This window comes from Rhodotorula graminis (genome assembly GCF_001329695.1).
Source record: "Rhodotorula graminis WP1 unplaced genomic scaffold RHOBAscaffold_2, whole genome shotgun sequence".
Taxonomy (NCBI): domain Eukaryota; kingdom Fungi; phylum Basidiomycota; class Microbotryomycetes; order Sporidiobolales; family Sporidiobolaceae; genus Rhodotorula; species Rhodotorula graminis.
In genome coordinates this window covers 1,081,050-1,107,270 of record NW_017264929.1, presented here as the reverse complement: position 1 = coordinate 1,107,270, position 26,221 = coordinate 1,081,050, and the positions used below count along the sequence as shown (strand labels likewise).

Genomic DNA, 26,221 nt, shown 5'->3' with positions numbered 1-26,221 from the left:
TGCTGCTGGTCGGGAGAGCCGTCGAGAAAGCGGCCCGTGCGGCGAGAGGAGCTTCGTTGTCGGCGAGGGCTCTCGAGCTCGCGCTTCTCGCCCCGCTCTCACGAAAGCGCTCTCGGCGCTCAGAGCTCTCAAAAGGCTCGAGAAAGCTTGCGAGCTTTCGAGACGATGCGCAACCTTCTCAACTCGCGTTCTTTGCGGCCGTCTCGGCTCCTCGCGCCGCCAAAGTGCTCGCCCTCGCCCTCGTACTACCAGTGTCCGTCGCGCCTGTGACGGCCAAAGTAGATGTGGCGCTGGCGGAGCGACAGGTGGCCCATGCTCGCTTCCTGGATCGGCGCCGTGCTCGAGGACGTGTCGTTGCCGCCCATGCGGCTCACCATCTTGACCCGGCTCTCCTTCAGGACGTCCTTGTGGTTCTTCATGAGGTACCTGCGCTGCACGTCGCCGAGAAAGAGTCAGTGGACGCTCGCGAAAAGGAGAGAGAAGAGAACGAACGTAAGGCTGGATGCGCTCGCGGAGCACAGCGTAGGGCCTTGCCGTGCTCGTGTCCAGGTACAGCCCCTCGAGCCCTTGAGCTATGCGCCAACCGTTCTTGAGGCGGTCGCGCTGCTCCGAGCCCGCAGGCTCGGCCTCTGCGAGCGCGCAGCGCAAAGGGGGGTCAGGTCGACTCGGGGAGGGGCTGAGCGGGAGAAAGCGACGCACTGTACGCCTTCTGCAGTCTCGGAGCCTGCTTCTCGGCCGTAGCGGAGCCGTCGATGCTGGCACGCATCGCGTCCACGAACTCGCGCTCGCCGGCGGTGCCGGCGTAAAGTCGCTCGATCTCTTCGCAATCTGCGAGAGAGGGTGTCAGTGCGCGAGTCGGCGAGCGCAGAAAAGTGGGAAGGACGTACTGACCTCGACTGCGAGCGAGAGGGAAAGGCGAGAGGGCGCGAGGTCAGTGCGGTATCGTGAGCGAGGCAGAAAGAGGGGGACGCACGGACGGAAAGGGCAGCAGCAGGACCGTGCGCCTCGATGAGCTGGCCCAACTGCGACGAGGCTTGTCAATGTTGGCCCCCGATTCCGAGGTACGATGAGAGGAGAGACGAGCGACGTACGAGCTGCTTGTGGATGGCCTCGAGCTGGTCGAACTCGTGCAGCTTCTTGAAGGCGGCCTCGGACGCGTCGAGCTTCTCCCACTCCTTCAAGAACGAGATGAGGGCGTTGAGCGCGGTGCGGAAGCGGTTGTCGCGGAGAGCTGGCTCGGCGCCGGTCAGCATCTTGACGACGTCGACCTGGTTGACGTTTTTGCCGTTGGGGTGCTCGTAGAGCTGCAGAGAGAGGACAGCGTCGACTGCCCGATGCGCGAAGCTCGTCAATGAGAGGACTCGTGCAGGCAAGAGAGAAAGAGGCCCACTCACGGAAGTCGTCGGCCACCTTTTCCTTCTTGGCGACGCACTCGTTGAGGATGTCGCCCAAGGTCATGTTGCGGCGCTGCTCAGAGGACTTGCGGCGAATGGCGGCGACCGAGTCAGCGACGTGCTTCACTGTTGACGGCAGCGGCAGTGAGTCGAGCTCGACGAGAGGAGGAAAGAGGGGGCCGAGCGCACGCTTCCCCTCGAGCTCTTGGACGAGCTTCTGCTCGGGCTCGTTCGCGAGCGACATGATAGAGGCTGGACAGCGGGTGTCGAGTGACTAGGAGCAGGAAGGAGGAGGAAAGGCGAGAGCTGAGGCAACTTGAGCGGCGACCGGAGCCACCGCGGAGGGCGCGACAGGAGCGACTCGGCGACACCGGTGCGGGCACGCAAACAGGGGCTTTCGTACGGGCTCAAGTCTCGAGCTACTCCTGCTCGGTCCGTTCGGCGAGAAGTAGAGTCCGCCGAGGTCTTCCGAGAGGTGGAGAACCCTCGAACGTGACGAGGAGCTGATGAGGAATGGAAGGCGAGAGAGCGCGACGGGCACCGCCTGCTCCAGCTTGCCGAGTGGCGGTGGCTCGTCAAAGCGGCTCTGGAGCACACCGAGCCCCTCGCCAGCACATTCAGAGAGCGAGGGCGAGCGTGGTGGAGAGCAGCCCTCGGCCACCTTACGCGGCTCCTCGTGTTGCTGCCGCCACAGCTCGACATGGGCAGCCAGCTCGACCTTGAGCGTCTGCACGACCTCCACCAAGTCCTTCAAGCCGATGGCACTACCGACCTCGACCACCCGTTCTTCTGCCTCGCCCACGTCGAGCGTCGCCCGCCCTCGTCTCGCTCTGATTCTCCCGACCCGCTCCACCTCGGCGACATCAAGTGGGTCGGCGCTCTCGGCACCCAGAAGACCTCGACCGCCGCACCGGCGACCAAGCGCCGCAAGAAGCAGGGCCCGATCGACGTCTGGTGGGAGGCTCGCCTGTGCGGTCGCGAGGTCGACGACCTCTTCCAGCAGGTGCGCTCGACTCTCTCCTGGTCCCTCACTAGCTCAAGACTGACCCAGGTCCTCGTCTACAGGTCCCGAGCGCCGCCGTCAAGCCCGAGGTTATGCCGGCGAGGGTGCGCGAGTGCTGGAGCGCAGGAGGACTCGCCGTGAGCGGCTACATCGAGGGCGAGGAGCCTCGCGGGGGCATCGAGGTGCGTCTAACACGATCTACTTCGTTTGCGCGAGCCCGAGCGGGAGCCTGACGCCCTGTGCGGCCGCAGCTCGTCATGCAGATCACGCCGACCCTGCCCCTCACTCTCGTCCTCACGCCGTGCGACGACCCGCCTTTCTCGATGACCGACATCCTCAGCCACGTGAGCGCCACTCTTCTTCTCCTCCCTTAGTGCCGCCGTGACTGACGGCGGCCTGTGCGTGCGCAGATGATCAACCCGTTCCTGTCGGCCACTCAGTACCGAGTCGACGCCGCCAACTCGCTCAAGCAGCTCGAGCGCCTCAACGCCGAGCACGACAAGGTCTGCAAGCTGCTCGAGATTGAGCGCGACGCCAGCAAGCGGCAGCGGCGAGTGCCCGGGACGCAGCTGCGCCACTTCTCGGGCGACGCGGCGAGCGGTCCGAGCGGCGGCGCGCCGTTCGGGCGCAGGAGGAGCAGCCAGGAGCAGAGCTACGGCGCGAGCCAGAGCTCGGTGCTCGGCGGTGGGACGCAGCAGAGCCCGACGGACGAGCGCGAGCTGTCGCTCACCGCGAGCAAGGTCATTCCGGGCGGTGCGTCCCTCTCTCTCTCTCCCTCCCTCTTTCCCTTGCCCGGTCCTGACTTCTCCTCTGCGCACAGTCACACACCGAGGCGTCCTCAGGCCCGGCGACCGGGGCTACGCCGGCAGCTCTCGCCGCGTCGGGCTCGTCGTCGAGGAAACGCCTTGGGACGAGCCGACTGACTCGGACTGAGCCCTTCCCGCTCTCCCGCCTGCCTCTCTCTGTCGTTGTACTCTTCCCCTCCCCTCGCAATGCACTCTGTCCTTCCTCTGCGTGCTCGCCGAGCGAACGAGAGAGATGTCGATGCGTGAAAATACAAGTCTCGGTACAGCCCTCCCTCGCCCTCGCTCGCTCGAGCCCGTTCAGTGCCCCTCGGGCGCGAACATGGTCTTGAGGCTGCCCTTGCCCTGCGCCTGCGCGTCGTCCATGCCCTGCCCGTCCTCGCGGTACACCTGCTGGCCGTCCGGCAGCGGCTGCGGGTCGGCCGCGTCGTACTCTGTCGGGCCCTGGAGCCCGACCCGGTTGGCCGTCTTCTCGTTGCGCTCGGCGACCGTCATGTCGTGGGTCGGGTTGTAGCGGTCGACGAGCTCCTGCGCGACAGGGACAGGGTGGTGGTCAGCAAACAGGCACGTCAACAAACCCGGGACCAGCGGCGGGGCAGCCGAGGGAGCCGAGAGGGAGAGGCACGCCGACGCACCTTGTGGATCCTCCTCGCGCGCAGGAACACGACGAGGTTCTCGACGTCCTTCTCGAACTTGCGCGCCTGGTCGCCGCCCGCCTCGATCGCGCGGCCGCTCTCAAACAGGGCGCGCAGGTGGGCCGGAATGGAAGGGGAGCGGCCGGTGCGAGAGTGGATGGACTGGTTCGTGGGTGGGTAGGGTGCAGGCGGGGCGGGAGAGAGGCGGGAGGGAGGGTGAGCCGGGTGTGCAGGCGATGAGGAGGAGAGCGGGCGAGAGAGACTCACGTTGGTGACAAACTGGCGCAGGGTCGCGCGATACAGCTGAGGAAGGGTCGTCATGGTCTAGTCGGGCCGGTCACGAAGCTCTAGTGGGGAGAGTGGTCGAGAGGCGAGCCGGAGCAGCGAGCGCCGGATGGCGAAGTTCCTCAACTCGAGTCGCTCTCCCCGCTTGCTCTCGGGCGAGCTGTGCAGCCTGCGAGTTGCTCTCTCAGCTATCCTGCTCCATACCGAGCCGCGGCGCAGCCCCGTCGCACGCGAGCCCACCTCGCTCTCCTCCTCGCCTCGCTCGAGAAGCGGATCGTTCAAGCTGCTCCTCGACATTGCACCAAGCCAAGCTGCGCCCGCCGCTACCACCTCGCCCACACCTCTTCCGGCAGCACCCCTCGCATCGCCTCCCAATGCCGCCTCACCTCGCCCAGCTGCTCCCCCTCGACCCTCCTCGCGTCCCCCGCATCCCACAAGATCCCTCCCTCCTTCCCCTCCTCGCCGTCGACCGCCACCCTGAACGGCGCCAAGTCGACCTCGTGCCCCTCAAAGTCGCGAAACACGCTGCGCCGGATCCCCGGGCTCGGCCACTCGAGCAAGTCGGCGCGCTCGACGGCGCGAAACTCGATCGGGACGAACCACGACCGCGAGCAAAAGACGACGACGTTGCGGATCTCGTCTCGGTCGTCGGCGGCAGCGGCGGGCTCGTCGTCGTGCGTGCGCGGAACGTCCTCGATCGCGCGGCAGTGCCCGCCGGTCGAGGTGAAGGTGTGCAGGACCGTGCCGAGGATCGAGCGCGAGGCCGGGCTCGCGCCGAGCGAGCCGGCAAAGTTGAGCGCGAGGACGCCCGAGGGGTGGAGGAGGGTCGAGAGGCGCGAGAGGAAGGGGAGGAGGAAGAGGTGCGCGGGGACGGCGCCGCCGGTGAACTGTCCGCGAGAGGCTGGGTCAATGAGGGCTCGAGAGGGACGGCGAGAGGGACGCACGACGTCGTGGATGATGTAGTCGAACAGCTGCATCACAGAGGGAGTGTCAGCTCACGTCCTCCTGGCGCAGAGCCCACGAGAGAGAGAAAGAGAACCGCAAGCGCACCTTGTCGCCCTCCTGCCGCTCGACCCACGTGACCGCGTCCTCGAGCACGACCTCTCCCGCCTCGACGTCCTCGGCGACGCCAAAGTAGTCGCGCGCAAACTCGTACACGGCCGGGTCGAGCTCGACGAGCGTCAGGTTGACGCCGTGCTGCGCGAGGGCGCGCGCAGAGAGGCCGGCGCCGAGGCCGCTGTGGGAGTGGGCGCGCTCTTTGTCAGTGTCGGGCGAGGGCGAGAGAGGAGGAGGGGGATGAGGGACGCACATGATGAGGCCTTGCTCGGGTGACTGGCGAGGAAGGTCGACCGGCGCCGGCACGAGGCGGACGAGCTCCTGCAGGATGAACGTCGACTGCGCCCAAGCGGCGTAACGAGTCAGTTTCATGTCTTGGAAACACCATGACAGGAACTGACAAGCGCAACGTTCGACGCACGTAGATGCTCTCGGCGCGCCTGACGACCTCGCGCTCGTCCGGCTCGCCGCCGCGCCCGTCGCGCCTGCGCACCCGGCGCAGCTCGTCCCTGCTCGGACCGACCCACAGCCCACCGAGGAGCGAGTGGTCCGCCCTCAGGTACCGGAACGTCGTGTCGGGCCCTGCTCCTCCTCCCGCACCCGCACCCGCGCTCGCTCCCTCAGGCAGCGCCATCGTGTGCTCGCCGACCGTGATCCACCCAGTGACGCTCTTCCTCGCGGCGAGCACGCCCTGCGGCAGCGCGTGCGCCGGCGACGTCGGGCAGTGCGCCGAGCTCTGCGCGACGCGGTGCGCCGCGAGGGCGACCAGGGCGAGGAGAGCGAGGCGCGCGAGCGGGTGCGGCGCGAGGCGGTCGAGGGCCGACGGGCGCGGGGGCGCATGAGGGCGTGCGCGAGGCTGGCGGGCGGATGGGAGGAATGTGCGCGGGGCGAGGAGGGCGAGGGCGCACAGGGCGAGGCCGTGAGGTTGGAGCTGTGGACGGCGATGGTGGGCGTTAGGGACGAGGAAGGGGCTCGAGAGGGGAGAGACGGGAGCGCACAATGTAGCACTCGGGAAGGATGGGGAGGATGGAGCGGAGGAAGGTGGTGACGGGCGGTGCGAGCGAGACGAGGTAGGCGAGGGGGAGGAACGAGGACGAGAGGAAGATCTTGCGCTGCAGGGGCAGCCGTGTCAGTTGCCGCTTGCTCCTGGGAGGGAGGAGAGGGAGCGCACCTCGGCACAGGACGACGACCCGACGAGCCAGGCCCAGGTTGCGACGGTCGGGACCAGCTCGAGCGCGATCCTCGCGGCGACGAGGCCCTCGTCGAGCGACCCCTCGCGCGTGACGAGCCTGCCGCCGCGCGACCTGACCAGGCCCTCGGTGACGACCTTGTAGGCGCCGATGACGAGCCACGCCTCGCGCCAGGCGAGGCGAGGGCGGGTCCTGCGCACGGCGACGAGTGCGGCAAAGGCGAGTGCGCACGCGGCGTAGAAGGCGAGGGTGGGTCGGAGGGCGTGGGTCGGCTGGTACGAGTAGAGCGGGACGACGAGGTCGGTCGCGGCCGAGTTGAACCACAGCGGGAGGGTCGACGCGAGGTGGGCGACGAGGACGAGGGCAAGTGGGGGGCCGCGAGGGGGTTGAGCGCGAGGGGGACGGGGACGGCGGGCGGTCGGGCGTGGGTGGGCCATGCTGTGCGGGTGCTGTTGGTGCTCGTGCGGTGCCGGCCTGGGCGCGAGAGGGTGAGAGAGGAGGAGAGACGGCGTCGAGGTGATGAGGGTGCGAGGCGGTGCTGGCTCGACGGCGAGGGTTGCGGGCGGTGGGTCGAGGTGCTGCTGCGCCTCGAGCGAGGCTGTAGAGGCTGTCGATGCCCTCGCCGAGCCAGCCGGCACAGTGGCTCGAGGTGAGGTTCGAGGTTGACCGAGGAGGACGAGGTCGGCTCCCTTCTCGTCCTCTCCCTCTCTCGCCGTCCACTCGAGCGAGCGCACTGCTGCCCGTCATGCTCGTCGCAAGAGCACCGCGCACCCTCGCACACCGGGCACCCCGCCTGCGCCCCTCGATCCTCGCCTCGCCCTCGTCCCCCTCCTCCTACTCTCGCCCCTCGTCCACCTCGGCACCAGCACCAGCCACCGTGCCACCCATCGTCGGAACGGCACCCGACATGCCCCGCCACCTCGTCCTCCACACCCCGCATCCGACCGCCTCGTGGCCCTCGCACCTCGACTCGACCTCGACCCTGTATCGCACCCTCGCTCAACGCTGGGCACACCACCCCAAGCTCTCTAAACTCGGATTCGCCGTCTCGGACGCCGGCAAAGGCCCCGTCGACCAGCCGTGGGACCCGAGTCGCGGCAAGTTTGACGTGCCGCCGCCGCCAGAGGGCGCTCCCGAAGAGTCAGTCGGCTCGCTCGCCCTCGTCCCCTCGCAGGTCACCGTGACGGCCACTCCTGCCGCTACGAGCCTGCGTGAGGTGTTTCCAAAGACGAACGCGTCGACTGACACTCGCTCTCCACAGGTCGTATTCGGCGACGCTCTACCCCGACTTCCTCGACTTTCCCTCGCTCTCGCTCTCGACCCTCGACGCCTTCGAGGCCCAGTACCTCGCCCTCCCTCCCGCACCCTCCTTCCCCGTCTCGTCCGCCGCATCCACGTCCGCACCTCCAACCGCATCCTCGTCCTCGCCCTCGCCCCGCACCCACATCTTCGTGTGCACCCACACGACGCGCGACTGCCGCTGCGGCGACCTCGGCGAGCCCTTGTACGCCGCCCTCGTGCGCGAGCTGCAGCGCCGGCGGCGAGGGGGAGCGAACGCCGTCGAGGGAGGAGAGCTGCGCGAGGGCGACGACGGCGTCCGGGTCGCGAGGGTCGCGCACGTCGGCGGGCACAAGTGGGCCGCCAATGCGCTCGTGTACCGCGAGGGTGGCGGGTGCGACTGGTATGTCGCCCGTTCTCTCTTGTCCTCGAGCAAGCGAGCGAGCGAGCCGTGCCCTGACGAGAATCTGACCCTTTTCCTCCTCCACCTCGCGCGCAGGTACGGCCTCCTCCGCGCCGACGACGCCCCCAAGCTCATCGACCTCGCCCTCGCGCCCTCGTCTTCCTCCTCGGCATCCGAGCCCTGGTACGCTCGCTGGCGCGGCCGCCTCGGCCTGTCGCCCTTTGCCGTCCGCGCCGCCTACGCCGCGCGCCCCGAGGGCGCCGCCGTCGCTGGCCGCAAGACGGACGAGCCGAGGAGCGAGCTCGGGGACAGGGTCGAGCTCGTGTTTCGGACGTTCGAGGGCGAGGAGATCTCGGTGGCGGGGTACGAGGGCGAGAGTGTCATGGTGCGTCCCTGCTCTCCCTTCCTCCCTCTCTCTCTCTCCTCTTCGAGGCCCGTCAATCTCCTCTCTCGCCCACCCTGACCCACCTCGTGCCCGCCCCCACCCCCTCGCTCGCGCAGGAAACCGCCCGTCGGCACGACCTGCCCTCGATCCTCGCCACGTGCGGCGGCCACTGCGAGTGCGCGACGTGCCACGTCCACCTCGCCGAGTCGGCGCCCCAGCCCGACATGAAGGACGAGGAGGACGAGCAGCTCGAGTTTGCGCTCGGGGCCGACGACGACTCGAGGTGCGTCCCTCGCTCTCTCTCTCTCTTTCGGCGAGCGCGACGAGCGTGTTGCTCGCGCGCCGGCTCGATGAGCGGGGCGGCGTGCGGGCTTGATGACTCTGTTGCGGCCCTCGCTGATTCGACGAGGGGCGTCGCACACAGGCTCGCGTGCCAGCTGCCTGTCACCAAGGAGCTCGGCGAGTGGGTCGCAGGCGGCGGGCGGATCCGGCTCCCGAGGTACTAGAGGGCTCAGCTAGACTGCATTGCATGTTATCTGAGCGTCGTGCGCTGCGAGGCGAGAGCGAGAGCGCGACGAGGACGAGGAGCTCGAGAGGTGCGCGCGAGGTTGAGAAGGTCCCGCTCTTCCCCTTAGACAGCTGCTATTATCGCCTCTCGCCTCTCGCCAGGGCCAGGAAGTACGCTCCTGAACAGCCCTGCTCACGGACGTGGCACGTCTCGCAAGCAGGAGCGAGAGGTGAGCCATAACCCGGCGAGTTGCCCTCAAAAATAGTGCGTACGGCGTGCGTTATCAAAGTAGACCTTTCCTTGTCTTTGGTAGTCTGATTTCTAATCGAGTGGCTCTCAACTACTATCCCTCTCGCTTCATTGCGGTGACATAGTCCGCTGTAAGGTAGCGGTGTGAACATATGAAACGCCCCCTCCACCAGGGGACTCTGCGACGAAAACCCCCCTTCCGCAGAGTCCAGCTTCTTCCCGGTGGGCACCGCGAGTTGGCAGGATGTTAGGCTACCTTTTTATTTTTGCTCTGCTATGCTGTCACCTCTCCTTTCCCAACAAGCTTTTGCCATGTGCGGATGGAGGCGAGAGCGCGAGGAAAGCGAGGAGAAAGGGATGCGAGCGAGCTTGAGAAGGTCGCGCTCGTCCTCGAGCGTCGCTTCTCTCGTCTCACACAGCCGCAGCGTCAGAGTGATTCGGCACAGACTGCTCGTTGCGCACCAAGCTACGACCGAGAGACCCTGCACAAGCTGCTCAAGCGCTCCTGCTCCCTCCTCGACCTCGTCTCACCTGCCCGTCGCGCTCGACGAGCGCTCAGTCGCCCTCGGCCATGACCCTCCTGCGAAGCGGCGCAATAATCGCAAAGTCAGTTCCCGTCCCCATGGGGGGCGAGAGCGAACGCGAGCGAAATCGAGCCGGCGCACCTGAGCCTCTCGACCTCGTCCTCCTCCTCCTTTGTGCCGTGCGAGAGGTGCATGAACGTGTGCGGCGCCGCCTGCCCGAGCCCACCGGCGCCGTCGTCGTGCTGCGGGACGTGTGGCTCCTGCGAGAGGGGCGACTTGGCGTGCGTCGGGGGCGGCGTCGGCTCGGTGAAGGCCGAGGGCCCGAAGGCGGCGGGCTGTGGCGAGGGGTGCGGCGCAGGGAGGGTCAGCGGGCACGCGAGACAGGCAGCGAGAGAGAGAGGGGACGGACGTCGATGTTGCCCGTCGGGACGACGCGAGGGTGGTGGCCGCCCTCGGGGAGGCAAGGCAGGTTGGAGCCCTTGGGCGAGAAGGACGACTTGGACTCGGGCGACTCGGACGACCTGTGCGGCACGGCGGCAGGGTCAGTGGGGTGCGCGAGACGCGAAAGAGCGTGAGTGGGCGTACATGGCGAGAGGTCGTGGCGAGACGAAGTGAGGAGGAGGAGGGAAAGAGGCGAGCGAGGGACGAAAGCGGGGAAAAGCTCTCTCGCTCGCAAACGGTCCGTGCACGCTCGCTCGCACTTGCAGTTCGCGCTACTTCCTGCTACGCTGCACGGGCAGACGCTCCTCGTCGCTCTCGCTCTCAACAGCCTCGACCCGCCCGACGGGCGCATAGCTCGCGCGCCCCTTCCTCCCCTCCCGCCCGTCCTCGCTCGCCGACTCGCTCCCCTCGCTCCACGCTCCACGCCCCGCACGCCCGTTCCCCAGCTCGTGCTCCTCGTCGCTGTCGTCGTCGGCCTGCGCCGCGCCGTCCTTGCGCCGCCACGACCGCCACCTCGCCGCGAGGCTCGTCGTCGGCCTCCTTCCGCCGCTCGACGACCTCGACGCGCCGCGCGTCGCACCGAGCGACATGAGCTTGGTGCCGTCGCCGCCACCGAGCTGATTGGCCGTGTAGCGCCACACGAGGAGCTGGAGGACGACGCTGACGATGAAGAGCTGCGCGGTCGGGGCGGCGTCAGTGCTGCTCTTTCTTCCCAAGAGAGAGACAGAGAGGGAGAGGGACGCACGCCCATGAAGACCCAGCGCGTGATGGCCGAGCCGCACAGGTCGGCGAGGAACGAGATGCTCGAGCTGCGTGCGGGCAAAAGCGGTCAGTCGTCGACTCGGAGACCGTGCGAGGGGAAGGAGGCAGGAGCGGGGACGCACCAGACAGCTTGGGCGTTGCCGCTCGCCGAGTTCCACAGCCAGAAGGCCGCACAGCTGATCGCTGCGCCCTGCAATCCAGCCCCAGGAGCCAATCAGCGCGCGCTCGAGATGAGCGAGACGGTGAAAGCGCGAAAGGCGGACGCACGAGTACGAGCCACGGCAGCCCCCTCCACTGGATCGACGGCATAAAGGCGACGAGTGCCGACCACGCAGCGGCGACGAGGGCGACCCAGCACGAGAGGGCGCTGACGAGGGATGCGATGCTGCCCTGGAGCAGGGTTGAGAAGGACAGGGTCGAGAGGGACGAGCTGCGCGCGCTCGAGTGGGTCAGTGCTGCGGCTCGAGAGACGAGTAGAGGGAGAGAGAGAGGGCGCACCCGAGCGTGAAGGCAAAGAGGGCGAGGAGGACCAAGTTGGCGATCTGTGCGGGCGGCGAGAGGGTCAGGTCGTGCTCTGCGCTGCTGAACGAGAGAGAGAGAGGACGAGGGCGCACCTTGACCACGAGGGACAGCATGCTCGGCGAGCGAGTGGCACAGCGAAGCAGAAAGAGAGCGCGACAGGGAGACGGGCGCAAAGTCGGGCTCGAGCACGCCGAGTGTCCGCGGACGATCCGGCGCACGGACAGGAGCAGCGCCCGTACCGAGAGGCGGAGAGGAGTCGAGTCGAGAGCTCGAGATCGAGCCGAGGGGACCGGGTGGGAAGGACGAGCGCGGAGGCGACTTGAGAGCTTGAGAAGGCGAGAAACGAGAAGCGAAGCGAGAGCCTCTCGAGCGAGAGGCCAGGGCAGCGAGGGGCTCGAGTACGACAACAAGGATGCAGAGGAAACAAGAGGGAGGGAGGAACGGTGGGCGAGGGCTCAGAGGGACGCCCGACCGAGCAGGATCTTGAGATCGAGGAGGACCTGCGAGTGCGCGCGACGAGATCGTCAGCCCGACATCAGCGTCGCCTGCATCCGGCGACAAGTGGTGCGAGATCGCGCAACTCGTGTCGGAACGGCGCTCGGGCAGGGGGAGGACGAGAGGAACGGTCACGACGCACATGCCGCAAAGCCCTCGTCCATGCCTCGTCGCTGCCGAACTGGAGCTTGATCGACACGTCGCCGATGCGGTCCTTTACGACGCTGCGGGCGAGTCCAGAAGGTCAGGCCAACTGGCGTTTTACGTATCGCCGAGCCCGCCGCCCGACTCGCTCGAGCCAGCGCCGGACGCGACGAACGAGGCAAAGAGACACAGGCCCGACTCACGCATGCGGCAGGCGGACCCGGCGGTCCCTCGCGCAGACCCAGTCGCTGAGCTGGCGCAGGCACTCGAGGAAGGCGACCATGGCGTGGTCGAACCGGCGGTTCTGGAGCAGGCGCGTCACGGCAAAGTCGCCCGAGCCGTACCTGCGCGTGACGGGTGCGGCACAGGGCGAGTCAGTGAGTGCCCGGCGAGGATGGGGAAGGCCGGGAGAGGCGAGGGGAAGGAGGGCATGAGAGAGGGAGGAAGGAAGGGAAAGAGGGCGACGCACAGCTCGAGCACCTGCACCACCTCGCCCTTCTCGCCGAGCCGCTCGATGCACGAGAAGCTCCCGCACGGCACGAGGCGGTAGCCGTCAAAGTCCGGGTGGCCAAACTTGCGCGCCATCGTGTACAGGAGGAGGAGCGTGTGGCCCCACGCGGCGTTGATCTCGGGCCACTCGACCTGTGCGGCGGCGACGGGAGGGGTGTCAGTGAGACCGAGGGAGGAGAGTAGAAGGAGGGAAAGGACAAGGGACGCACCGAGATGCCAGGAAGACGCCCGAGCCGCAAGCCGTTGATCGTGCCGAACCCAGCCTCCTGGCCGATGCAGAACGCGTCGTCTGCGAGCGCAGCGCGAGCTCTGGTCAGTCCCCTTTCCGCGCACGACTCGCGCAGGCAAGAGACAGAGAAAACGGCACGACGCACTGTAGACGTTGGTGCGCTGCAGCTTGTCGAGCTCCCTCGTGCCCGTCGCGAGCCGCGTCTCGAGCGCGCTCGCGCGGTCGTGCAGGGCGTCGCGCTCTACGACGTACTGCGAGTGGGCGCGCCAGAAGCTGAGGGCGGATGCGAGGGCGAAAGAGGGAGGTTGCGCGAGAGGGACGTGCGGGGGCGGCAGGGGAGGAATGAGGGAGGATCAGGATTCGGTGCCCGGCCTCGCTCGAGAGGGGAGAAACATGGACGCACTCGGCCTCGTCCTGCGCGAGCTGGGACTCCTCGGCGTCGAGCTGGGCGCGCTCGTGCGCGAGGTCGGCCTTGCGCTGCTCGACCGCCTTGAGCTCGGCGATGGCGTGCGACTCGGCCTTGCGTAGCTGTAGAGCGAGAGTATGAGCGTTGTGCCGCTTCGCCGCAGACGGCCGGCTGACGCCTCGAGAGAGCGGCGCAGCCTGACTGCCAAGGCAGAGAGAGCGAGCCAACGCACCTTGGCGATGTCGCGCTCGAGCTGGTCCCGCAGGTCGATGTCCTTGCCGCCCGCCTGCTTGACGGCGTCGTCCCGGCGACGCTGGACGTCCTTGTCGAAGCCGACGAGGCGGTCGCGCTCCTTCTTGAGGTCGTCGAGGTGGGCGGCGAGGAGGGCGAGGAGGACCTCGACGCACTCGGTGCACAGCGGGTGGTCGACCGACGAGGTGGCCGACAGGAGCGAGTAGAGGTGCGAGAGCTGGGACAGGTGCGGCGTGAGGAGGAGCGAGGCGCCGGTGGTTGAGGTCGAGGTTGACGAGGAGGTGGCGGTCGGGCCGCCGGCGTGCGAGGCGGCCGAGTGCGACGACGGGACGTTGAGCGGGTTGGACGGGCGCAGGACCGAGTCGGTGAGGACGACGAACGACTCTGCCGGGCCGAGACCGCGCGGGAGCGGAGGAGGAGGTGCGCTGGTCGAGGCGGAGGTGGACGACGAGGGGACGGCGAGGCGTTGGGGTTGCGGGTGGAGCGGGTTGGCGCGCTGCACAGGGTGCCTGGTGGCGACGCCGTACAGGGGTTCGAGGCTCGGCGGGACCCTGGTGCGAGAGTGAGGGGTGCGAGGAGGAGGCGGTGCCGACGAGGGAGGAGGGTGGGGAGACGAGGCTGGCGGGAAGCGGTCGGATGCCGAGAGGAGGTCGTAGGTCGAGGGCGAGAGTGCTGCGATCGACTCGTGCGCTCCTGGCTGGCTGCGGGTCGTCGAGGGCGCACCCGGTGATGAGGACGAGGCGGGGAAGGACAAGGGCTGGCGGCACCGCTGGCACGACCCGGTGGGCATGGCGGGGTAGTGGTGTGGGTGGTTGTGATGCAGCTGAGCGTGTGCTTGGCCTCTGCAGGGCTGCGAGTGGTGAGGGACGAGAGCGAGGCCGTCCTGCTCCCCCTCCTCCCCCTCGTCGACCCGGCCTGACCTCCGCCCACTCGCCCTCCCTCGCCCAGCCAGCCGCCGAGGGAGCCGGCTTCACCACCTGCCAGCCCCGCCCACCATGGCCGCACCCCCACCCGGTCAAGGCCACCAGCCCGACCTCGAGCAGGAGCTGCCGACCGTCCTCCAAGACCTCGTCCCGCTCGGCTACTTGGTCGATCGCGTCGTCGCCCAGGCCTACTCGGACCTCGCCACTTTGGTCGAGACCCTCCCCTCCCACTCGGACCAGCTGCGCAAACGCGCCCTCGTCGACTATGTCCTCAACACGCGCCGCCAACTCGTAAAGCTCCTCGTCCTCACCCGCTGGTCCACAGAGGCCAAACCCATCCACAAGGCCATGAACCTCGTCGGCTTCCTCTCGCGCCAGAACCACGCCGTCGACTCGGCCGTACACTCGCTCGAGCACGCCGCGACCCAACTCGCCGCCGCCCGCCTGCGCAACTACGACCTCGAGTCGGCCCTCACCGTCCTCTCGTCCGGCACCTACCCGTCCTTGCCCCTCGCCCTCTCGCAGCCCTTCACCGCGAGCGGGCCCATGACCGACGCCGAGGTCGTCGGCACGCTCCACGACGTCGACGCCGTCCTGCGCTGGCGCCTCGTCATGCGCCTCGACCACGTCCCGCTCGCCATGCGCCGCGTCCCGTGGCGAGTCGCAGACGGCCGCGTCGTCTTTACCGTCCCGGGCCTGTGGGAGGCCGCCTTGACGTACGGCGGCCCCGCCGACGACCCGGACGACGACGACCCGGACGCCCAGCTCGAGGGCGCAGAGTGGTTCCTCCTCCGCGTCAAGTTTCTCTTCTCTGTCCGAGACGCCCGAGGCAGTGCGTCCCGTCTCTCTTCCTCGCCCCGAGGCTCCCCCAGACTCGCGCCCTGACTCTCTTTCCTCGTCAACAGCCTGGAACCCGAGCCCGACCGGCCCGCTCAAGGACCACCTCGTCGACATGTGCAACCGCGAGCTCCTGCGACGACCTGCCCTTCCTCCTCCACTCGCACCCGCACCCGCACCCGCACCCGCGACCGCCGGCGCAGACCCAGCGCTCGCCCTCGCCGACGCCGCCGCCGCACCTCCACCACCGCCAGCCGGCGGGCCCAAGCCGTCGATCAACGGCGGCATCGGTGCAGCGCACGACGCGACGAGCGCGCAGGAGGGCGAGGGCGAGGGCGACGAGGGCGACAAGGCGAGGCGGGCGCACGAGGAGGAGCGCAGGGAGGCGGTGCGCAAGCGGAGGAGGGACCGGCCGTTGGACCGGGCGTACACCTTCTTGCGTGCGTCTCCCGCTCTCTCCATCTCTCCTTCCTCTCCCTCGCGTGCCGCCGGTCGTCGCCTGCCTCTCCCCGCTCGCGCCCCTCCCGCCGCACCCGGACTGACCCTCGCGCGCCCGCCGCCCGCAGAGCGCCTCGCCCTGTCGTACCAGCTCGAGGCCGTCGCAGCCTCGGCGGCGCGCCTCGCGGCGACGAGCTGGAGCGGGCACCTGAGCGTCGAGGTGAGCGCTGAGCGGGACGAGGTCCGCGTCGGGTACTGGACGTGCGTCGAGCTCTGTTCGCCTCTCTTTCCGCCTCGCGTATGCGCGAGAAGGTAACTGATAAGACCGTCGGTGCACGCGCAGGTACCGCCCCGAGATGCCGCCTCAGCAGCAGCAGCGCCCACCACCCTCGACCACTGCCGGCGGCGCACCACGGCCCGGCCCGGGCGGCACGCTCGTCTTTTCGGTCCGCGCACCGGCGGCGACGGCATCACCAGGGCCACCAGGCCCGAGCGCGAGCGCCGCGGCGCCCGTGAGCGTCGCGCAGGCGCGCGAGGACGCGCTGCAGGCTGCGCTCGCTGCCGCATCGTCGTCATCCGCCTCGTCCACGTCGACCTCGGCGCTAGCCGACGTCGAGTCAGCGTCGTCGCCTGCGGCAAGCGTCCCCGCCGCGCTGTCCGTCACCTGGCTGCCGCCGCCGTCCCTCCTCCCCTCCTCTCCCTCACTCGACCCCGCCCTCCCTCCTTCTCTCGCCCTCGACCTCGACCTCTCGCTCCCCGCCGACCTCGACATCGAGCCCCTCCTGCGGCGCGTCACGGCTCGGCACGCGCGCGAGACGGTGCGGCGGCTCGGCGAGGTGGTGCGCGAGGCGGGCGAGACGGGCGCGAGGGTCGTGTTCGCCGATGGCGGGAGCGAGGACGACGACGACGAGGAGGAGCAAGGCGAGGAGCAGGACGACGAGCGAGCGCTGCGCGTGCCGCACGTGCGCATCCCGCTCCTGCCCTCCTCCGCCGCCGCCACCGCCGCCGCCCAACCTCGCCAAGCCCTCGCGGCGCACATCGACCCGCGCACCGGCCGCTTCGAGCTGCGCGCCGCCTCGTCGCCGTCGTCGCTGTCGACATCCAGCTCGAGCGCAGGCGCAGGCGCGAGCGCGACGGCCGACGAGGCGGGCGCCGAGGGCGGCGGCGCGAGGGCGCAGCGCCTCAGGGCGGCGAGCGAGCGCATCGACCGCGAGCGGTTCGCGGCGCTGCCTGGTCCGGCTGGGCCTGGGGCGGCGGCGGCGGCAGGGCAGGGCGAGCGCGAGCGCGACGAGGGGTGGATGCGCACGGTTGGGGACGTCGTCGCGCGCATCAGGGCCTCTGTGCGTCCTGCCTCTCTCTCAGTCTCTGCGCCTGTCTCGATAGCGTCCACTAAGACGGCTCAACCTGCCCGCAGACCATCCTCGACGACCTCGACACGCTCCTCTCCCTCCTCGCGCTGCCGCTCGCCGGCCCGACAACCCGTCGCCTCCCTCTCCCCGCACGCGAGCTCGCCAAGCTCGGCCCCAACCCGGCGCTCCAGAGCGGGCGCAGCGCGCTCCTCTTTGTGCCGCTCGTCTTGCCGGGCTCGGACCCAGGCGCGACGGGCTCGAGCGCCGGCGCGAGCACGGCCACGGCGGGTGCAGGCCCGGCGCCGACGACGGCGAGGGAGCAGTGGTTCGTCGCGTTCGTCCTCTTTGACGAGGGCCTGCGCGCGGCGCTCGTGCGGGCGCGCGAGGCGAGCGACGGCATGAACGCGTTCCTCGAGGTGGGCGAGGTCGGGTGGCTCGGGCGGGTTCACGAGGCGTCGAGCGCGAGTGCGGGTGCGAGTCCGGGAGAGCGAGGAGATGAGGGAGGGGCAGAGGGAGGGCGAGGAGGAGCGGACGGTGCGGCTGTCGCGAGGGGCACCAACTTGGGGTACGAGGTCAGGGGCGAGACGGTGCTCGGCCTGTGGGGCCAGTGCGTGTGCGTCCAGCCTTTCACTCTTTCTCTTCTGCCGCACGTTATCGTGCGGGCAAAGCTGATGATGTAGGCTGGCCGATGTGCAGCCACCGCGTCGCCCTCTTCGACCTCGAGCGCCAGCTCTCGGCGCGCCGCATCCCTTACCGCCTCTCGACCGCCCCGTCGACACCTCCTCCAGCCCACTTCCTCGGCAAGGACTCGACGTCCACGCCTCGCCCATTCCTCCTCGTGCACAGCGCCGCACTCGTGCGCCTGCCCGAGGCCGAGCGGTTCGTCGCGAGGGACGCAGCGTTGCAGTGCGCCGTCGACATGCAGGGCCGGATACGGGTGCGTCCCTCTCTCTCTCCCCTCTCTCGAGCCTTGTCGGCGACCTGCACAGAGTCGAGCCTGACCCTCCCATCTCTCCTCGCGACAGACGACCCTCCACCTCTGTTTCCGCCTCCCGCTCCCGCCCGGCGCGCTCCCCGACCTGTCCGACCTCCCGCCGGGCGTCCTGTGGAACCCGAAGCGCGGCGTACTCGTGCTCGCCGTCGAGGACGCGCTCGAGTCGTCCGTCGAGCGCCTGCTGCGGTACGTCCTGCGCCCTCTCCCTTCTTCTCTCGCCTGTGCGCGTGTCGCCGAACGCGAGCCTTACTCTTCTCGCCCTCACACAGAGCATATGCGCTCGCCTTGCGCACCGTCGCCGCCGCCGCACTTGCCGCCGCCGCCTCAGCAGCAGCAGCAGCAGCCGCCCAGCCGACCTCGCCGAGCAAGAAGCGCTCGAGCGGGACGATGACGACGCCCAAGGGGCAGCTCAAGGGCTTGCCGAATGGGACGGGCGCGTAGCGAGGATGGGTGCAACGAGGAGCGACAAGAAGCTGGACTTCGACGTGCGGCGAGAGGCGAGAGAGCTCGAGAGCAGCTTTGAAGCAGGAGGAGCAGGGCAGTCTGCTGCCTTCGGAACGCGCTTCGTATGACGTTCCTTTGCGGCGAGACTACGAACACGGCCCTGCGCTTGCTGCAAGAAGCGCGGCTTGTGGCGACGACAAAGGCGAAGCGCGAGGTTCGACGAGGCGAACCGAGCGAAGGTTGTCTCCTTCGACCAGCTCGTCTCGCTCTTGTCGCCTCGCACGACCACTCGACAGACTCGTACAGAGCCCAGCATGGCCGCGCAACTGTCGCCCGCGCAGCTGCAAGCCCTCATGGCGCGCCTCAACCACCAAGGCGGCACCGCCTCATCACCCCCGAGCCTCGACGCCGCTCTCAAGCTCTCGCCAGACCAGCTCGGCAGCGCACAAGGGTCCAGTGCTGTCGCACAACTCGTCCAAGGTGCGCCACCGGCTCGCAGAGCTCTCTCCACTCTGCTCGCACCCCCCGCCTCCTCGTCGACTCGCCGAACCCCCGGCTCACCTCTCCTCGCCCACAGCCCTGTCGCAAGGCTTCGACCCTTCGCCCGAGCAACGCCGCAAGCTCGTGTCGGCCATCCTCCCCGCCGCATCGTTCGCCCTCGACCACGCCGCTCCTCCACCCCACCTCCTCCACCTGTGCACCCTCCTCAAGCTCGTCGGCCGCAGCCCGGCCGGCACAGAAGAGCTCGCTCGAACAGACGGCCTCGCGGCACTCGTGCGCCTCGGCGGCCTCGCACGCGCCGCCGACCTGCCGCCGGCCGGCGAGGGCGACTCGGCGCCGACGCCGTCCAGCACTCGAGACGACGAGCAGGACGACGACGACGACCCTGCCGCCAAGGCCGCTCGCGCCCTGTCGTCGCTCGAGGAGGACCCGCTCTCGCCGCCAGAGCAAGAAGCGCTGCGCTGCCTCGCCAACACGCTCACGCTCCACCCGTCGGCGCGCGAGGTCTTTCCCGACGTCCTCCTCGCCGAGACCGACCAGCATGCGGCCTTGCGCGGCCTCGTGCGGCTCCTCGGGTGCAAGGGCGCTGGGTTCCTCGCCGGCAGGCTCCTGTTCCTGTTGACGAGCCGGCCGAGCGAGCTCGTCGGCGAGTTGGCGCTCGAAGGAGAGTGCGTCCTCGTCATGCAGCAGGTGCGCCCCCTTTTCTCTCTCTCGGGTCACGCTCTGCGACTGTCTCTGACTGGCTTCATGTCGTGCAGTTCGCCGAGCGCTACCTCGCCATCTACCACTCCGAGTCGCACCGCCCTTCCCTCACCGCCGGCACCCCTTCCCTCGACGACATCCTCCGCGAGCACCTCAAGCTCGCGTACAACCTCATGCTCCAGTACTCGCGCGCTCCACCCGTCGTCCCCGAAGGGTTCGACAAGCCCTCGCCGAGCGCGGGCGCGAGCGCAGGCGCCGCCGCGTCGGGCAAGAAGCGCTTCCGGCGCCCGAGGGAGAAGAGCGGCGCGTCCAACTCGAGCTCGCCCGACCTCGGCGCGGCCGACGATGCGTCTGACGCCGGCTCGGCGGCGGCGGCGGCGGCGGCGAGCGCGCCGGGCGCCAAGAGCCCGCGCTCGCTCGCGCAAAAGGTCGTCGACGCCGTCAAGGGTTCTACGTCGACGCCGGGCGCGTCGTCACCCGTGGGCAGCCCGTCTCTCGGCGCATCGAAGGAGCTGGGCACGCAGCCCGCGGGTTCGTCAAGCGCGGCGCCGGCTGAGCCGTCCAAGGCGGCGGCGACCGAGGGCGGCTCGTCCGACTCGCTCAGCCTCACGGCGGCGCAGCTTTTCCTCCCGCTCTTCCGCCCGTACCTCATCCTCGCCGTCAGCCTTCCTCCTGCCGTCACCTCTTCCTCGCCCGCCTCCTCGTCCTCGAGCGCGACGTCGCCTCAGCCGATCAAGGACCCGTCACCTGTCGTCCGCGCCGCGCTCAACACGCTCCTCAACTTCCCCGTCGAGCTCGAGGAGCTCTCTGGGTGGTCGACCTCGTGGCTTCAGTACGTTCCGTCGCGCATCTCGCCCGACGACGGCACGGTCCTGCGCGGCGGCGGCATCGGCTCGCTCGGCGAGCGCCTCGTCGAGCTCCTCCACGGCGTCTGCGAGGCCTATTTCCCGGCCGACCGCGCGCCGCCGAGCCCCAAGGCGTACTCGGCGCGCGACCGCGACGAGCCGAGGACGCTCGTGCCGCCGTGCGGGCCAGACGAATGGATCCCGAGCGGCGAGGGCGAGGCGGCCAAGGTCGACGAGATCCTCGGGCCCGTCATGCTCCTTCTGCGCAAGTTGAGCATGCTCGGCGAGGCCCAGTTCGTGTTCCGCAACGTCCTCTTCCCGCCAGACCTGTGCGTCGCGTCATTTCTCTTCCTTCGGGGCGCTCTCGTTTCGAATGAGTCGCACTGATAAGGACGTGTGCCACGCGTACAGAGACCGTTCCACGCCCATCGACCGCCACCCGAGCCTCGCCGGCCACCTCGTGCGCCTCCTGTCGTCGATCCTCCTCCCCAACACGTCATTCGGCGTCGGCGAGTTCCTCTACAACCTGTGCGACCGCTCGCCCGAGCAGCTCTCGCGCACAATCGGGTACGGCAACGCGTCGGGCTTCCTCCAGAGCCGAGGCGAGCTCATCCCGCCGCCGCCGCACGAGGACGACGGCGGCCAGAAGGGCCCGCGCATCAACCCGATCACGGGCGCGTTCGACTCGCCCTCGAGCGCCGCTGCCGCCGACGACGACGATGAGCCGCCGATGAGCGAGGAGGACAAGGAGCGCGAGGCCGAGCGCCTCTACACGCTCTTTGAGCGGCTGCAGCGCACGGGCGTCATCAGCACGCCGGCGAACCCGGTCGAGCAGGCGAGGGCGCAGGGTCGGTTCGAGGAGACGAGCGAGGAGCGCGAGGCGGAGCGGGAGCGAGTCGAGAGAGAGGAGCGCGAGCTCGAGCAAGAGGTCGAGCGCGACTTGCGCGAGTGGAAGGAGAGGAGGGCGAGAAGGGTCGAGTCGTAGCCTCACGATTGCTCTCGAGGTCTCGCTCTCGAGCGGTACAGAGGAAGATGCAGGCTAGTAGTTACAGCGACTCGATGGACTGAGACTACGCGAGTGGAGAGATGCGAGAAGGAGAAGATGGGGGACGTGGGTGAGAAGGGGACAGTGTGCGAGAGGAGGGGCCAGGCTCAGACGTGGATGTCGCCGACTGCGAGAACAGCAAGAGTCAGTTGTCGCTCGCTCGGAAAGAGAGAAAGAGAGGTGCGGAAGAGGGGAGCCGGGACGTACAGATCGGGACGACGCCCTGCCACTCTGCGTCCTGGCCCTCGAGCTTGGCCTTGCCGACGCGCAGGCGCTCCTCCCAGTACTCGAGCTTGTCGTCCTCCGTCTTGGCCGGCTGCCAGTACACCTCGCCCGTGTCGGCGTCGGTCGAGCGCGAGAACCACCTCGGCGTGTGCGGCGGGACCTCGCCGCGCTCGCGAGCTCGGCGCGTCGCACGTTGGTGCTCTTCAAGCTCGGCCTTGAGCTCGTTGGCGCGGTCAAACTTGCCCGACTCGAACGCGTGCTGGTCGGGGCGCAAGCGGCAGTCGGTCGGCGGCAGCCACGGCTTGAGGTCCGGGTTGATGTCGTTGAGCGTGATGGCGTACGGCGTGCTGCAGGTGCGGCCGAACGATGTCAGTGCCGGCTCGAACACGTGCGACGACGAGGAGAGAGAGAGAGAGGCGACACGCACAGGTTGAACGGCAGGCCGGGAGGCTTGGTCGAGTTCTTCCACAGGCGGATGTACTCGGGCGCGACGTCGCCCTTGCCGTCGGTCGGCAGCGTCGCGTCGGGCGCAAGGTCGCCCTTGCCGGCTCCTGCACGACGAGCGACGAGCTGCGACGTCCACGTGCCGGCGATGTCCCAGTGCTTGCGGCCGCTCTTGTCCTTGACGTCGCCCTTGATCTCGCCGACGTTGCCGCCGCGCCAGCCGCGAGGCTTGAACGTGAGCGTGCACGTCTCGCCCGTGCGGTGGTTGGTGATGACCATGTCGCCGTAGTGGTCGATGATCGGCGAGCCGAAGATGAAGTTCGAGACGGACGTCGTGACCTGCCGAGGCGGCGAGAGGGTCAGTGCGGCGCCTTGTCGAAAGAGAGAGAGAGAGCGAGCGAGGGCGCACCTTGACCCAAGAGTAGTGCTCGTCGCGCATGCCGGGCAGCTGCTTGTTGGGCGGGCAACTCGGGTCGGCCCACTCGTCCGGGATGCGCAGGACGCAGTGGGCGACGCCGGTCGGCCGGATCTCGAAGCTCTTGCCGCCGAAACGCGACTTGGCATCGACCGTGCCGAAGTAGTCCCAGCTCGGCGACTGGCCGAAGCATGCCGACATGGGCGGGTGATGCTGCAGGAGCAGGGGGAGTGAGTTCTCGCTCTCGCCGCTCGAGCCTCGTCGAGAAGAGAGAAAGCGGACGCACCGACACCTGCTCCGACTGGTAGCGGTACTTCTTGCGCACGTCGACGTACTCGAACGTCTCGCCGAGGAGCGGGTTGAACGGCTTGGCGATGCGCCCGACGGTCGACGAGTAGTTGGACATGGCGAACGCGGCGACGAAGGCGATGCGCTTGGTCGAATCGCGCTCGGCGGCAGCAGCATCGACTGTGGGGAGAGACGGTCAGTCAGTGACTGACGAGGTGCGGCGAGGGGGCGAGAGGGGGAGGTGCGAGCGAGGGAAACGAGAGGGACGTACGACAGTCGCTGAACTCCATGTCCTCGGCCATGCGCTCGAGCATCGACACGGGCTCGTTGAAGCTGACGGGGAACGAGATCTTGGTGAGGTCCTTGCCGATGTTCGACTTGAGGATCGACCACAGCGACATGGGCGGACGATCGTCGTTCGTGATGGGGAGCTTGTCGCGCAACTGCTCGTAGCCCTTGTACGGTACCATGTCGACCTTGTCGATGAGCTCCTGCGCCGGTGCGGCCCGCTTGGGCTCGCGCGCGGCGCCGCCGCCGCCCGACTGGCCCTCGTCGCCGTCCTCGCCCGCGATCGGCAGGTTGCCGGCCTCGACGGCCTCGAAGAACTCGTCGTCCGTGTCCGAGTCGCTCGACTCGACGCCCTCCTCGTTGACGAGCGCGTCCTGGACGATCTGCTCGAGCTCTGCGGGCGCGAGCGGCTGCATCGTGGCCGCACGCGAGCGCATCCGGGTCGGCGAGAGCGACACGGGCGCTTTGCGCGTCGGCGTGTCGGTCGCCGAGGACGTGCGCGACAGGGATGGCGGGACGACGATGGTCGGGCTGCGGAGCGGCGACGGAAGCGGCGCGTTGCCGTTCGAGGGGAGCGTGCGCAGGTCGGGTCGCTCGTCCTCGCCGACGATCGACTGGCGGGGCGACAGGCCGGGCGACACGGCGCCGAGGTTGGCGCGCACTTCCTGCAGCGCGCGCTTGCGGCGAGTGTTCTCGCGCGACGCCTTGTGGAGCTCGACCTCGATGGCGGCGTGCTGCGCCGCGACCTCCTTCATGCTCTCCTCCCACATGCGCTTGGCGTGCACCTCCTTGTCGTACCGCCGGGCAAAGTACCGCTCGCGCTCGTTGACGACGCCGACGTAATCGTCGAAGAGCTGGTCGAGCGAGACGAGCGACCGCCGGAGCGCGTCCTGCGCGTCGCTCGAGCCGCCCGACGACGAGCCGAGCGAGGCGACGAGCTTCTGCGCGAGCTCGATCTGCGTCTTGGTGCTCTGCTCCATGAGGTGGAAGTCGTCGGCGTGCGGCACGACGTCGTCGTCATCGGCGACCGTGTCGTTGTCCTCGTCGATCGAGTTGGCGCGGTCCGACTCGGCGGGCGAGCCGAGGCCGTCGGCGAGCGTCGTGGTCGACGAAGGACGACGGCCGCCGTCCGAGGAAGCGGCCGGCGCCTGCAGCGAGTTGGCCGTCGTCGACCGGGTGAGGCCGTTGCTGTCGCCCGTCGCGAGCTCGATGCTCTGTCGCAGCGCGTCGCACCAGCGCATGACCTCGACAGGATCTGTGTGAGGCAAAGGTGTCAGGCGTCGGCGCCTTGGTGAGGCGCATGAAGGAGAGAGGGACGCACGGTTGCCCTTGAGGTAGAAGGCCGGCGCCGATTTGCCGCCGAGCTTGTTGCTGATGGTGAACTTGAGCTTGTCGCTGCCCGGTGGGTCAAGCTTGGCGACCGACATGCTGATCGAGCCGCGAGATGCGCGACCCTCGTCCTCCTGGTGGCGGTAGTACGACAGGACGCCTGCGAAAGGGGCGTTCGGGTCAGTGACGGACCCGGGAGGAGGAGGCGCAGGCGCGCTCGACGACGAGAGAGAGGAGGACGACAAGACGCACCGTTCTCGAGCACGACCCATCGAGGCTTGTAGCCGCCCTTGGCGACGCTCGCCCACTTGCTCAGGTAGCCCTTGAGGGCCGGCGGCGGACCCTGCGGCACCTCGGCCGCCGCTCCTCCCGCCGCCCCGGCCTGCAGCGCGACGCCCTCCGAGTTGAGCTTCTGGCGCAGGACGGACCGGATGCGCTCGTCCTTGGCGAGGTCGATCGGCATCTTGCCTCGGCGGTCGCGCGCGAGGACGTCGCCGCCGCGAGCGAGGACGAGCTTGATGAGGCCGAGGTCCTTGCGGCGGACGGCCTCGTGGAGGATCGTGGTGCCCGTCGACGGGTCACGCAGGGAAAAGTCGCAGCTTGTGGCGCGCGGCTTGCAGATGAAGTGGTACAGCCGCTCGGCGGCGCCGTTCGAGACGTGGCCCGACGCGGCAGAGACGGTGGTAGGCGGACCAGAAGAAGCTTGACCGGGCGTAGGCGGGAGCTGGGACGAGGTCGAAAGCCGAGGCGAGGACGAGATGAGGGCGGATGCGCGGTTCGAAGCCGAAGCCGAGGCCGAGTCCGAGGTCGGCGACGCGACGTATGCCGCGAGGTGGGCGAGGAAGATCTCGTTCCACTTGTTGCGCGACGCTGCAGGACATGAGGGACGGGGTTAGGGCCGCACCTCGCACGCAGGTCGAGGGAAAGAGCCGGACGCACAGGAGATGATGCCGGCGGCCTCGGCCGTCGCAGCCACCTCGAGACAGGTCTTGCCCGACTGGTCCCGGGACGTGTCGTCGGCCTCGTCTTGCTCGAGGAGGAGGGTGAGGACGTCGCGGCGGTCGAGTGCGGCTGCAAGGTGGAGCGGCGTCTGGCCTCTGCCGTCCTGCGAGTTGAGGGTGCGCGGCTGGTGCTTGAGGACGAGCTCGACGGTCGGGTCTGCGAGGAAGGAGCAAGTCAGTCTAGACGGCTCGCCGCGGCGGATGAAGACGGGCAGGACGCACACTTGGCGACTCGGACAGCCAGGTGGAGCGGGGTCGCAGTGCCCGGCGACGTTGCTCCGCTGAGCACGCCCGTCTCGCTCACGCTCTCGGCCTTGGGCGCAGTCGCGGATTCTTGAAGGAGAGGCACGATCTGGCCGGCGTCACCTGCAGTACAACGAGGGGAGGGGAGAGGGAAAGATCAGCGTGCGGGCCGATGAGAGATGATGCTGAGGGGGGCTCGCACCTTTGCGAAGCGCTTCGAGCAGCTTGTACGCCTTGAGGCTGTCCTCGGTGGTAGCTGCAGAGGTACCCTGAGTCAGTCCTGTCTCTGCAGAGGCGCGACGAGGGGCAGGGAGGCTGGAACGGACCTGCAGAGGTGGAGCCGGCGTTCGTGGCGGCGGCGCCAACGGGCGGAGGGGACATGGTAGAGGCGAGCGGCTCGGTGCAGGTCGGTGGTGCACGCCAAGCGAAAGCCCTC

The 26,221-nt window shown here is 68.9% G+C and overlaps 8 protein-coding genes across 8 annotated transcripts; 4 read left to right on the top strand and 4 right to left on the bottom strand.

Moving 5' to 3' along the window:
• Nucleotides 1-245: 245 nt before the first annotated feature.
• On the bottom strand, nt 246-1,638 carry RHOBADRAFT_41670 (uncharacterized protein; the record flags this gene model as incomplete). Its single annotated transcript, XM_018413927.1, has 8 exons — nt 246-431; nt 493-629; nt 700-819; nt 888-896; nt 974-1,022; nt 1,092-1,327; nt 1,395-1,520; nt 1,584-1,638. 8 exons carry the CDS (start codon nt 1,636-1,638, stop codon nt 246-248), a joined length of 918 nt encoding a protein of 305 aa, XP_018273723.1.
• A 456-nt stretch (nt 1,639-2,094) lies between these two features.
• On the top strand, nt 2,095-3,330 carry RHOBADRAFT_41669 (uncharacterized protein; the record flags this gene model as incomplete). The annotated part of the gene is made up of 5 exons (XM_018413926.1): nt 2,095-2,397; nt 2,460-2,579; nt 2,649-2,741; nt 2,808-3,150; nt 3,218-3,330. 5 exons carry the CDS (start codon nt 2,095-2,097, stop codon nt 3,328-3,330), a joined length of 972 nt encoding a protein of 323 aa, XP_018273722.1.
• A 99-nt stretch (nt 3,331-3,429) lies between these two features.
• RHOBADRAFT_51497 (uncharacterized protein) lies at nt 3,430-6,803 on the bottom strand (the record flags this gene model as incomplete). The annotated part of the gene is made up of 10 exons (XM_018415871.1): nt 3,430-3,728; nt 3,836-3,997; nt 4,103-4,138; nt 4,597-5,007; nt 5,065-5,091; nt 5,171-5,357; nt 5,430-5,515; nt 5,598-6,107; nt 6,175-6,288; nt 6,348-6,803. The coding sequence occupies 10 exons, from the start codon at nt 6,801-6,803 to the stop codon at nt 3,501-3,503; spliced, it is 2,217 nt and encodes a 738-aa protein (XP_018273721.1). The 3' UTR covers nt 3,430-3,500.
• A 308-nt stretch (nt 6,804-7,111) lies between these two features.
• Nucleotides 7,112-8,977, top strand: RHOBADRAFT_51496 (uncharacterized protein; the record flags this gene model as incomplete). The annotated part of the gene is made up of 5 exons (XM_018415870.1): nt 7,112-7,506; nt 7,628-8,047; nt 8,144-8,432; nt 8,549-8,715; nt 8,857-8,977. 5 exons carry the CDS (start codon nt 7,112-7,114, stop codon nt 8,936-8,938), a joined length of 1,353 nt encoding a protein of 450 aa, XP_018273720.1. The 3' UTR covers nt 8,939-8,977.
• A 2,856-nt stretch (nt 8,978-11,833) lies between these two features.
• RHOBADRAFT_51495 (uncharacterized protein) lies at nt 11,834-14,264 on the bottom strand (the record flags this gene model as incomplete). The annotated part of the gene is made up of 8 exons (XM_018415869.1): nt 11,834-11,938; nt 12,076-12,157; nt 12,281-12,421; nt 12,547-12,719; nt 12,797-12,876; nt 12,962-13,089; nt 13,220-13,344; nt 13,455-14,264. 8 exons carry the CDS (start codon nt 14,262-14,264, stop codon nt 11,894-11,896), a joined length of 1,584 nt encoding a protein of 527 aa, XP_018273719.1. The 3' UTR covers nt 11,834-11,893.
• Nucleotides 14,265-14,469: 205 nt separating this feature from the next.
• On the top strand, nt 14,470-16,360 carry RHOBADRAFT_33835 (uncharacterized protein; the record flags this gene model as incomplete). The annotated part of the gene is made up of 4 exons (XM_018413149.1): nt 14,470-14,897; nt 15,616-15,674; nt 15,801-15,933; nt 16,016-16,360. Coding segments are annotated over 4 exons (963 nt in total), but the record flags the coding sequence as incomplete, so codon positions are not given.
• A 2,413-nt stretch (nt 16,361-18,773) lies between these two features.
• Nucleotides 18,774-21,561, top strand: RHOBADRAFT_51493 (uncharacterized protein; the record flags this gene model as incomplete). Its single annotated transcript, XM_018415868.1, has 4 exons — nt 18,774-18,939; nt 19,037-19,650; nt 19,719-20,836; nt 20,919-21,561. 4 exons carry the CDS (start codon nt 18,774-18,776, stop codon nt 21,490-21,492), a joined length of 2,472 nt encoding a protein of 823 aa, XP_018273717.1. The 3' UTR covers nt 21,493-21,561.
• On the bottom strand, nt 21,531-26,166 carry RHOBADRAFT_51492 (uncharacterized protein; the record flags this gene model as incomplete). Its single annotated transcript, XM_018415867.1, has 12 exons — nt 21,531-21,679; nt 21,760-22,124; nt 22,205-22,560; nt 22,631-22,849; nt 22,923-23,104; nt 23,196-24,467; nt 24,534-24,701; nt 24,794-25,411; nt 25,481-25,699; nt 25,765-25,908; nt 25,988-26,041; nt 26,112-26,166. 12 exons carry the CDS (start codon nt 26,164-26,166, stop codon nt 21,660-21,662), a joined length of 3,672 nt encoding a protein of 1,223 aa, XP_018273716.1. The 3' UTR covers nt 21,531-21,659.
• Between the last annotated feature and the right edge of the window lie 55 nt (nt 26,167-26,221).